The 12,354-nt window shown below is 44.9% G+C and overlaps 1 protein-coding gene across 2 annotated transcripts in view; it reads right to left on the reverse strand.

The window, feature by feature from the left end:
• Positions 1–12,354, reverse strand: part of LOC119162145 (nose resistant to fluoxetine protein 6) — a 46,404-nt gene that overhangs the window by 15,181 nt on the left and 18,869 nt on the right. For both annotated transcript variants that reach the window (XM_075885059.1, XM_075885058.1), the window contains exons 7-9: positions 7,062–7,155; positions 6,863–6,964; positions 1,327–1,492 (exon numbers count right to left, since the gene is read on the reverse strand). In XM_075885059.1, coding sequence (XP_075741174.1) covers positions 1,327–1,492; positions 6,863–6,964; positions 7,062–7,155 — 362 coding nt within the window. The remainder of the gene's footprint in view (positions 1–1,326; positions 1,493–6,862; positions 6,965–7,061; positions 7,156–12,354) is intronic.

Raw genomic sequence — 12,354 nt, forward strand, 5'->3', positions numbered from 1 at the left:
AGCCACCAGACTCGACGAATATAGAAAAAAGTTTTTTTCCCTTTTTTTAAGTTGACCTATTTGTCTATGTCGAAAATTTTTTTCTTACTATAGGAAAAAAAAACTCAAATTTTTATCGCAGTTCTCTTCCCTTTACGACAGAATATCCTTTATTTTTTTTCCACAACCTACTTTTGTCCTTTCCAGTTTTCGGCCACCAGTACTCTATCATCTCATCACGCACTTATTTCCATTGCTGGCCTGTTCAGTTTTTGATTGCCGACTCGAACCCCCCCCCCACACACACACACACGCACGCACAAATGAACATATATGCAGCCGTCGAAGCGTGTGTGTGTGCGCGCACGCACAGATGCTTTCAAGACTTGTACTTCTACCTTCACAACCAGTATCACTAATCATCTTTCACTTTAGGACAAACGATTGTTTTCTGCTCAATTTTTATGTACCCACCCCTTATGTAATGCCCCGCAAGGGGTCTTTAAGGAAATAAAATGAAATGAAAATGAAATGAAATGAAATGACTGCATGCTGCAGGACCCAAAGCGAATCTTTCTTTGTTTTCTTGTATTTTTTCAACGCTGGCCTAACTTCACTATAGTGAAAACTTGTCATTGGTATTGCCCATCTGTCTGAGCAGCACGCGTAAACAGTATTGCTCACGTTTTACGGAGTCTTGTCAGTGTCTCTCAATCTATGTTAATATCCTGAACTATATTCCGCGTTGCGCCAAAACGTGTTGACCATCGTAATAGGGGACAATTGAGTGGATGCGAAATTCTGTGCAAGATTTCGGCAACACGTAGTCTTAATGGTTTATTAGTCTTGTTCGGAATTCACGTGACCCTAAAGCCAACACCTTACATGTTCTCCGAAGCAAAAAAGAAGAAGAAAGTGACCCAAATATGCTAACTTGCTTTGAATTTTACGATATTGGCATGCAGGCCGATATTTTTACCTGCAGGTTTGTCTTTATCTGTAATTATAGAAGATGACAAATGAAATATTTTCAGTTTACAAATTGTCCTAAGGTATGATTCGCGCTTACGCGTAAAGGTTCGTTTCACTGTGCGGGACGCAGCGTGGCGTACTCTGGCAGCACGATGCTGTTAGACAGCCTGCCGTGCTGTTCAACTGTATATATGCCGTTGTGGGAATATATAGCTTAAAGACTGACGTCAGGACATCAACCCCTCATTCCGTTAGATTGTACCACAATTTTTTGTGTAAACACAGTATGTAGTTCGTTGACATTGGGTTAAGTGGTTTTCGTTTTAATCGGAGACAATAACTTTGATGTGCTTGTAGCTAGAGAAGACATCTCACCATTTTGTCAACGGGGTAAAAGTTGTTGAAACTGAGTAGAACAGCCCACCAACGTTGGATGCATCCGTCCACCTGCTGCTTCAAAAGTTCTTGGTCGGCAGGGCCATCGGCAAAGTGCGGTAGAAGGAAGCACGCCATCACCACAGTTGCAATGGGAATCATTAGCCTGGAGAAAAGCATTAGGCAGACACATAACGAGATTTTTTTTTAGTTGCAAGCTGAATTACGAAAATAAAAGTTTACAGGTACGGGTTTTTGCATCAGTCAAAGTTGCATTTCCCGCGCGAGTGTTAGTACATAGTGAGCCTGAAATGGACCTTAGTCGTAGTTTTTCAATGCCACCCTGAGCTCACTTCAGGCTGCAGTGGCGGCCACTGGTGTGTGGATCACTTTGGTCATCGCTTACCTAAGCTTGCGCTCGTGATTTCGTTTACAACACGTGCTAATAAAGACTAGTTCGACAGTGCACGTGGTAGTTTTTGCAGGGCTTTACAGATTTGGTGACTCTAACAATGAGCCATGGTAGCTCCTTAGCGTGGTTAGCTTTGCAAAAAATAAATGTAGTGCGATCTTCTTTCACTTGTAATGATCATTCGCTAAACATAACAAGACAAACGGCTTGTGCACATGAGAATACAAGAGTTGTGGAATTTAGGGGCAAGGTGATATCGCCAGCGCTACTGTTGTAATGGTGCACAAGAGCTCCATCGCACGGGCGAAAATTATTACGTGAGCTGCGCAATCTTACCGGATAGTTTGTTCACCCGAAATTTCATCACACGTATGCTGAGTGGCATAGGCTTTTTTTTTTGCATTTATCCCCTTTTTCCTTGTCCCGTGGGTGTCAGCTCACAAAACGCTCTGTGTCTTCCTCAAGCAGTCAGACCTTGCCCCTCGATTGTTATGCGTGACATATAGCAGCTGCAATTAGCAGGATCGGACGACAAACTCTCTTGAAGAAGTCACTGCACAAATCAAGCTTGAATAGTTATGTCGCTTCTCTGTCAACATGAAAATAACTCTCAGAATATTCTATTTCTCTCTCTCCCCTTTTTTTACACCACCGCTTCCACCCTTGCCCCTACTGACCTCCGTTCACATGTTAGCCGTTTGTGCTGCACGATTACATCGCGATAGGCAGTAAATGTCAATTTTCAATTTATTCCTTTACTTGTTTATTTATTTCTTTTCTAAATAAATAATATAGCAATGCTACCGCCCTTCTTCATTTGTTTGTCACTTCTTGCAGTGCTCATTGCTGTTGATAACATGCTTAATCGATCAACATAACCCATTAAGATATGACACGCAGAGGGTGCTATATGCTGTGGAGGTCTGTCTACACCGCTGCAGCATTCTAATGATAGCCTGGTTTGACTTATGCATATTGCGATCTGAGACAGTTATTAAGGCAAATACATAATCCTACGGAAGACGTAGATGAATCGCGCAAGAGATACAATGCAAATTAATGGTGAGCAGACCAACCAAGTTGCATTTAATTTGCTATGCTACTCTGACACTGGGAAAATCAGGGCAGCGAAAGAATAAGAGAAGAGAGCCCAAGTCATACACGTGCACGCGTAAAAGCGATCATTGTGCATTCACCGATGGTCACAGAGCTCTCCTGTGCGATAACTACTTCAGAATTCGTAGTGGGGTCGTGGCTAGGGCTAGAAGGAATGTCATAATGATTGCTATTAACTTGAGAAGTTGGGGTGGCGCCGCCTGGCGGGATGCCTGGATGACGTCACGGCAAGGATGCTTCGACGCCTGCCGTGGTGCGCCTGCGAAACATGCACTTGCCCTGTACGCTGTTCCGCTGTTTCCGACAGCTTTTCGCTTGACTCAAACTTCAGATCAATTATGCAAGCAGCATCGATAATGATCCTGGTAAAACGATCAAAAACTTTGTTCAGTTAATTCACCAACGCGTACCGTGCTCCAACTTATGGACTTAAATCAGGCTTGTGTTGTCGCGCAGATGAATTCGAGGATGCGTTCGAATTTTCGCCGCAGCAGCCACAATGCGACGTGAGTAAAGAGCAAGAGCGTGTTTGTGCTTGGATATAAAGTTATTCTAAAGCATTTTCCCGTATTTAAGTGGTGGTTTTTGCCGATAAGATAGCATATATACGTTAACGAGCAGTTCCTTTCAGAACTATGATGTTTTTTTTTTTACATCCAAAAGTTTTATTCGTTTCGGACACGTGCATCAATCAAGCCACGTATATTTTTTTTTTGCCTGTGTACCAAGCTCTACGCAATGCAGTTGCAGAAAAAAACAAAAAGAACATGCAGTATCGAGGCTCGCGAAGCAAATCGCTTGGCCGAGAATACTAACGTAACTGTTGTATTTGTTTTTTTTTATGTACTTGCTCACTCGTCATGTAGTTTCACGCTTCCTTCGAAGTAGTTTCGGGGCTTCATCTCACTAGAAAAGAGCTGAGGTTCATTGCGAAAACTTCATTCAGCATCGTAGCAACAGTGCTGTTACATTCGTATTATGTACCGGTTAGGTAGCCCACCCGTAAATTGATTTTCTTTGCATTTGATTACAGCCGAGCTTCATTAACTTTTATGTGGATATGACGTACGAGACGAGGCACTGACTCACCGAGGCAAAGATTGTTTAATTATTACGTGGGCCAAGTCACCGAGAGCCCTATCGAAACCGTTCGCAACGCTATTTTCGACTTTCAATCGTGTGCTTTGCAAATAATTGTTGTAAATAGTGCTCCTACGTGAATTAACTATTACCGGTTGTGGCGCGGCATTTACTCGGATCAGTACTTCATGAAAATGGTAATATACAGGCACATAATAGTGGTTTAGAAGAAATATTTGCGGAATTCAAGTACACCAACATCTCAGCATTTTCCTGAGTGTTTTGTGTGGGATTGTATCATTTTTCAACATTCCGGATTTATCAAAAGATTTTTATGGTAGATTCATCTAACGTATTTTTTACCAAGACGCGCTACTTTTTTCAAATCACCTGAATAATCTCCATAAAAACCACGATCCACTAAGTGAATTTGAAAACATTCGAATTTTATTTGTATTTCTCTAACCCCGAAATGTACACCAGCCCCGCCGCGGTGATCTAGTGGCTAAGGTACTCGGCAGCTGACCCGCAGGTTGCGGGATCGAATCCCGGCTGCGGCGGCTGCATTTCCGATGGAGACGAGAATGCTGTATACGCCCGTGTGCTCAGATTTCGGTGCACGTTGAAGAACCCCAGGTGGTCAAAATTTCCGGCGCACTCTGCTACAACGTCTCTCACAATCATATGGTGGTTATGAGACTTTGAACCCCACGTATCAATCATCTATCAACAATGAGCAGTTATCACCACCCTAATGCGTGAGAGCGGGCACATGGCAGGCGCAGAAAAAGGCGATATTCAGTCGCGGGGCAAGCGATTCCTGGCCGTGACGTCACTTCACCTCGACCGCCACCGCCAATGTTCGTTCTTGGGGCTAATAGCATGAACTGAAAACTAAGACAACATCACACATGAACACGAGCGCTTTTTAATCTTATTGTTCTGCGGCTTTTGCAGAGCGAAAGCTCCCAGACGATCGCATGGACATTGGGTTTTAAGTACCAAGATGTAACAGATGTTCGTCAGCTGCCAAAGAAGGTGAAATATGTTATTGCCAGCAACTTTTCAAGCGTCGTGTGCAATTATCTTGAAAGGTTATTTACGGACAGCCATGGTGGTATATATAGTGGCTAAGGTACTCGGCTGCTGATCCGCAGGTCGTGGGATAGAATCCCGGCTCTGGCGGCTGCACTTCCGATGGAGGCGCAAATGTTGTAGGCTGATTTATCAGCGCAAAAAAGACGGAACTTTTAGAAAAACACACACCCACACAGCGCTGTGTGTATGTGTGTGTGTCTTTCTGAAAGTTCCGTCTTTTTTGCGCTGATAAATCAGTCTAAATAATCATGTAATCATTATGAGCCAAGTCGCCTAAGCAACAGTTTTAGCAATGTTGTGGGCTCGTGTGGTCAGATTTGGGTGCCCGTTAAACAACCCCAGGTGATCTAAATTTCCGGAGCCCTTCACTACGGCGTCTCTCATAATCATATGGTGGTTTTGGGACGTTAAACCCCACATATCAATAAATAAATAAATAAATAAATCAGCGGTGTACCAGTGGTTCTGGTCCTCGGCTGCTGACCCTAACGTAGCGGATTCGATCTCGACTACGGCAGTAGGGATCGAACCCGCAACCTGGAGGCGAAATGAAGGCGAAACGCCAAAAGCATGCGCACTGTGCCATTTCGGTATGCGTTAAATAACACAAAATCAAGAAATTTACTGTCATTATTGTATCGTGAATTCGGGACGTGAAACCTCAGATTATTAAAGGTTATTTACAAGTAGTATATTGATATCTGTGCCACTGCGTTGATTAAATACTTTTGCGCCCTAATAATTTCTTTCGATTACATTTGTTGCTGGTACTTTCTAAATATCTGTGACAAGTGCGCGTTAGGAGGTTTCGCGCACACCGGACAAACTGTTATTGTTTTGGTCTAGCCACATACGGCTTTGCTGTAAAATATAATCGCTAGGCTACGCCATTATTTTCACTAAGAGAGCAGAGAGTTTGGGATAGTGGCCACTGGCTGACTTTACGCATGACAGAAAGAAGATAGAGCAAGCGTAATAAGAGATAGGACGATGTTCAGTTTGTTTTTCATCTTTTCCGTCGTCCTTTTACGTGCCATTTTATTGTCGCTGGTCTGCATTTTGTTTTTCACTACCATTACCAGCTAGTCAATAAACATGTCGCATTAGGTTCCAGAAAAGAGTGGTTGCTTCATAGAGGCCTTCATATCTGCAAGCACCAAGGTTTTTTTTTTCTTTTTGGATTTGGGCTCGGCAACACACCCGAAAATCACGGCGTTGAGCCCGAACACAGCGGTCACTTATCGATAGCGGCGAAATGCTAGAGGCCCATGTACTGTGCGACGTTAGTGCACGTTAAAGGACACCAGTTGATCGAAATTTCAGGACCCTTCACAATGGCGTACATCTTAATTATATCGCGATTCTGGCTCGTAAGAGCCCCCAACATTATTACAGTCAAGTTAATGGACCTATGGTGTATATGGCAAAATGGCTTGCCCGACGCAGACTACGCCTTTAGTTTACATCTCATGCAAGTACTACGTCACCGATGACGCTTTGTTTTGGGCGCGCGGAGGCGTTTGGGGCATGTGTTACTTAAACTCTGCATAGTTTGGCAGCAGTGGCTTGAAAGCTTATTCTCTCATATTTCTTCCATAGCTAATAAACCTGTAGCAAACTGTGTGTACAAACACCACGGCTTCCTGCCGTAGTTACACTAAAAAAACTTTTATTTCTGACCAGGGCTAGACATTACAACAGTACAAGAAACTACACCGTCAGGAACTACAAATTTTTTGCTTCTACTAAACTTTTCACTATGGGAAGGCAATGGTGTTTTCATACAAATTTTTCAACTACATTTCAGTTTTTCCAGTGAAAGTTTCTTACCTGACGTACCGACGAACAGCGGCAATGATGTAAACAGCTATAGGATTTTGCTTGCGAACAACTTCCCGGGACTGGAGCAATAAATATGACATCACAAATCCACTGCAGAAGAAAAAAAATACACATGCCCTCACTCACACAGAAACTTCAATAAAAAGAAAATATGAGCACTGCATTTGATGCCTGTGATTGTGCTGACCTTAAAAACAAAAATGTTGACACGCTGAGGAGGCCATTGAGCATCAATTGAAAAAGTACTTTCTCCGACAGGTCTACAAAGATAAATGGTGTTCCTGCAAAAAAAAATGACGAAATTGGTGTTACAGTCACGGTTTACTCAACTACACACAACGCCATGTTGCTTACTCGTCCAGCTGAGACCATAGAGATTGAAAAGGCGCCCTTTCTATGGTTTTAACATGCTGGAAAAGTTACTGTATGGATTTTTGTGGAAAGAAAGAATGACATTCCGCAGGGCGCGGGTTCGAATCCCGACTGCGGCGGCTGCATTTCCGATGGAGGCGGAAATGTTGTAGGCCCGTGTGCTCAGATTTAGGTGCACGTTAAAGAACCCCAGGTGGTCTAAATTTCCGGAGCCCTCCACTACGGCGTCTCTTATAATCATATAGTGGTTTTGGGACGTTAAACCCGACATATCAATCAATTATCAAAGAATGACATTTATTGACTCCTAATATCCATTCTGGTAAATCAATACAAAGAAGAGGAGGAGGAAAATGTCTAATAATAAATCCAGAACGAACGTATGTATGTCGTACGTGTCGTATGCCGATCGTCAATGGTATAACTAGGACAAGTCAGTCATAATCAGCTGATTATTGGAACGCAATATTATCAAGCGAAAGAAATTGATAGATTGCACCAGCCCTTGCAGATCTCCTGCAGATTTGTTACATATGTTTACATACGCTAATGTCCGTGCAATAAAAACAAATTAGAGATATTTATAAGTCAAAGTTTTAATGCATGTAAAATGCCTCTCAATATTTTTTCTATTATTTGTACAGCAATTATATGGACACTCCTGGTAGACTTTCGTCGTCGCCGTCATGTCCCGTATATGTATACTTATGTGTATATGGAAAAAAAGGCAGAAACATATATCAAAGAAAAAAATTCAAAGCAACCGACCGGGGATTCAAACCAGCGATGACTCGCTAGACAGCTCTACCACGCGCCCTGCATCCACCTGTATACTAACAGCGGCCTGGAACAGCGGCCTACTTATATATAACATTTATGGCTAGCCGTATGCATATATCAGAGGAACTTCCCGTGTATATGTGTGCGTCTTTCTTTCGCATTCTTCGTTGCGCTTCGGCGTGCTCTGCAAGTTTCGAACTGCTTGTGGTTCTTCGTATGACATTCCGATTTCTTGCTATTGCATTCATGACTTCGCCGTGATGGCGAAGATTTGACTTTTTCCTAATATTCCATTTTTTTATCTTTTGTATCTTCGGTACTTTTTTCTAGCACTCATTTCTTAGTGACAAGATAGCCCCTCTAGCGTACACTTCGCCATGTTTGTCATACATAAACACAAAAAATTAAAAGCACCTCGTGACACGTAACGCTATGCCACTTGATCAAGGGAATTAGTTGTGGCGTGCTGTCCGTAACTATTTCCGCCAAGCAAGCAACACATACGAACTACGTTTTTTTTTTCACACTTCCGATATTTGTCACAAAATGTTTAAGAAAAGGTCATTAACAAAGCTAGTGAATTAGCCATTTATACTGTCGATTGATATATTTGCTAATTCAATGCGCACTTCTTCGGGCATTCAGCATAATTTGGTACTCAACAGCCATAAATGAGCTACGTACCTATATTATGGTTTAGAATAATTTGTTTGTATCGATAAAACTAAAAAACGCCAGGACTGCGTGTAAAGCGCCACACAGCCACAGCGAAAGCTGGAAGAGGGGCATTTCAATAAACCATAGTATGCTGTCTTCGGGCTAGTAATACGAGTATCCAATACGCCATTACTCGTTATTTTGTCAAGGTGGGAAGCACTTACTACGGCAATATTCGTCATTTTGCGAAGAAACGAAGTACCCTCTGTTCATTTCCAAGGCATTATGCGATAGTTCTTCACGCCATGCCCGATGACGACGCAGAATAGTGGGTGATACATTTGTAATCGGTTGAAGGCATACAACGATCCTAAAAGAAACCTGATCACTTCAACAAACCTTCGAAATTTTGCGAGTTGGTACAGGAATATTTTCAGAATGAACTTCTCAGAATTAGTTTATTGTCAAGCTGAACACTGCGTTCGCCACAGCAAGCAACCTTTGGCTTAGTTGTACGTAAAAATAATCTATATATAAATACACTCTCCCTCCACACCTGATTTTTTTACAGCGAAAGTTGTAATGAGATCACAAATCCGGTCACGCGTTGCGCCGTGGTTGTCCGCTGCCAGTATCCGTAACCACTGTCGCACGAAATAACAATAAAATCCTAGTACCAAGCACACAGTGGAGCTCGAACCCGGGTCCGCTGCGTGCTAGCACAGTATTCTACCACTGAGCCATGCCGGTGCTTAGGACTTTTTGCAAACTTGCCTTAGGCAGGCTTGATGTCAAAAGGAAATCGCATATTATGAGTAATAAAGTGTTTTAGAAAAGGAAAAAGACAACCACGTGTCACACAATGTGATTTGTGTAACGAGTGGGTCGTCCAATGATCAAACCCTTTACAAAAACGTGTTCTTGATCACCTATTAACTGTTGCGCATACCCACTTCAGGTACAATTCGTATTTGCCATCAGCCACTGCATGGAGAATTGCCCAAAAAGTCATAGCAAGTGTTTAGCGGATACCACGCTTCTCACAAGGGAAAAAATGGCATATTGAATGCTGGCCTATAAACCAGAAATTATTATTATAATGCCATATTGGGTACCAAGCAAGTGTGCCTGCAGCAGTTGCCCAATGAGTCTTTAGAAAGGCTCTGCAAGGCCGCTCTTTTAGCTTTCGCTGTGACTGTGCAGCGCCTTCAGTAGAGGCCTGGCGTTCTTAAACACTTGTGGACGGGATTGGTGTTTGGGCTACCGTACTATCACACACACTACCAGCAACAGTTACCACTGGTTTATGACGGATTATACTGGGTAAACGACAGGGGCCCAGCCAGAGCTGTGGGGGGAGGGCAAAATTCTCAGGTTGGCCTCTCTCTCTCTCTCTCCCTATATATATATATATATATATATATATATATATATATAGAGAGAGAGAGAGAGAGAGAGAGAGAGAGACGTTGCAAGGAAGGAAGCGCACTGGCTCCGTAGTATAAACGGAAGCGAAAAAGCACGAATAACAAGGAAACACTTTTATTAATCACATACGTTTCGGCTGGTGGGCCAGCCTTTGTCAGTGTGACACGTACCCCGCGTTTTTTCACGCACAAATGACGCATGAAATGTGCTCTCAGGTACAGATGAATGCGACTAAGCGTCTCAATCGTTACTCCGCTGTGTCTGAAAACAACGCTCTTTTTGCAAACGTAAACTGTGCAACAATTACAGTGGCCTTTGTGCGCCCGGCAACTGAAAGACAATAGTTCCGGTAAAAGCCGAACGCCAGCCAAGACGTACGATCCTTCCTACCGCGAAATAAGGGCACGCGAGTGAGCGTCAACCCCCTGCTCGTTGCGAGTCAAAGTGCGCGTGGAAGAGCGCGGCTGCCGCGTCGTGATGATGTTGCTACGCGCGCTCATTGCGCCATCTTGCTGGCAATGCTGAAAACACGATAGCTCCCCCAGAGATGCCCGTCAGCAGCGGTAAGTGGTACTTATAGATAGCTTGCCATTTGAATGTTAAAGCACGTGCTTTTAAGTGGCTCGGAGGTTAGCGCCTCACCCTCACGATTGGCATCGCCATCAGCATAAGCTTGTGCTTGCTGCGCTTGGCCGGACGCTGCTGACTGCTTCGCTTTCTGCGTTCTGCGCTGCAAATAAACCCCGTTACAAGTGGAGGATTCTGCTGGGTTTCGATCACCCTGGAGCTTCGGAATCGCATTTTACCATCCACTATGCCTACCGACGCAAGCGCCGCTCCAACTCCTCCACCGGCACCGCCTACTGTTCTCTGCGCCGGTTCTCTGCGTCTGCGAGATCCCCCTGTTTTCTCAGGCACAGAGGGCAAGGACGTTGACGACTGGATTTCAATGTACGAGCGAGTGAGTACTCACAACAAATGAGATGACGCCGCCAAGTTGGCCTACGTCTCCTTCTACCTGTCGGACGTGGCCAAGCTGTGGTTTATAAACTACGAAGCGGAACTCCCTACAGGGTCGGTCTTCAAAACGAGCCTCACACAAGTTTTCGGGCGGCCTGAGGTACGCAAACGCCGTGCCGAACAACGCTTACATACTCGGTCCCAGCAGCTTGGTGAGAATTTCACAAGCTATGTTGAGGACGTTCTGGACCTTTGCAAGCGAGTCAACGAGTCGATGTCCGAGCAGCTTAAGATCAAGCACATCATGAAGTGCATTGAACCCGATGCTTTCGAAATGTTGCTTTCTAAGAGTCCTCGCACTGTCCTTGAACTGATCGAGTTATGCCAGAGTTTTGACGAGTTGCGCAGGCAACGTCTTTCCACCCGACGTCCCTCGGTGCTCGACGACTCTATGTCCAGCCTTTCCACCCTTGGCATAGGAGAAGACCATGCCCCTCTTCTCTCCAAGATCCAAGAGTTCATCCGCGCTGAGGTCGCTCGTCAGCTCTCTTTGATATCCTGCGTACCCGATCAACCACGCAGATTGACGCCTACACTCCGTGACTTCATTCAAGACCAGGTCGCACAAGTTCTTCTTCCCGCCCGTGAACCGCCCCCAGTCGCCGCACCTCTCACGTACGCCGAGGCCGTTGCTCGACCTCGACAGCCTGCGTTCCAGCCAGCGCCTATGTACTCACCGCCGCCCTTTTCGCCGCCGACCTGTTCACCGCCGCCTATGCCGATACCACATCGGCCGCAGTTTTCTGTCCCCCAGCCGCAAGTCGGAGTCTACTCCGACCAATGGCGGATCTACGACAACCGTGGCGGTGTTGGCCACGTGGCACGTTATTGTCGTCGTCGCCAGGCTGCTCAGAACATTCGACGAATGCCCTCTTTCGACCCTCAGTTTTCTTCTACGCCTTCAAGCCCTCCTTCCTCTTCCTTTTCTTCTGATCCTCCACACGGCCCAACCCGCCGCTCCCCATCTCCACGTCGACGTTCGCTTTCCCTTATGCGTCGCCGTTCCGGACCCACCGACCAGGAAAACGAACGACCGCAGTTCCCGAGGCACGAACTGCGTCCCCGTCGCCATGCACAAGTCCTCGCCCCTGTCCAGCTAACGTCATTGAAGTGTCAGTCGATGGTATCGTCGTCATGGCGCTTGTCGACACTAGAGCCGCTCTATCCGTCCTTTCCATCAACCTGTGCTGCAAACTCTGCAAAGTTCTGACGCCATTATCCGG

This window comes from Rhipicephalus microplus, unplaced genomic scaffold (genome assembly GCF_043290135.1).
Source record: "Rhipicephalus microplus isolate Deutch F79 unplaced genomic scaffold, USDA_Rmic scaffold_65, whole genome shotgun sequence".
Taxonomy (NCBI): Eukaryota; Metazoa; Arthropoda; class Arachnida; order Ixodida; family Ixodidae; genus Rhipicephalus; species Rhipicephalus microplus.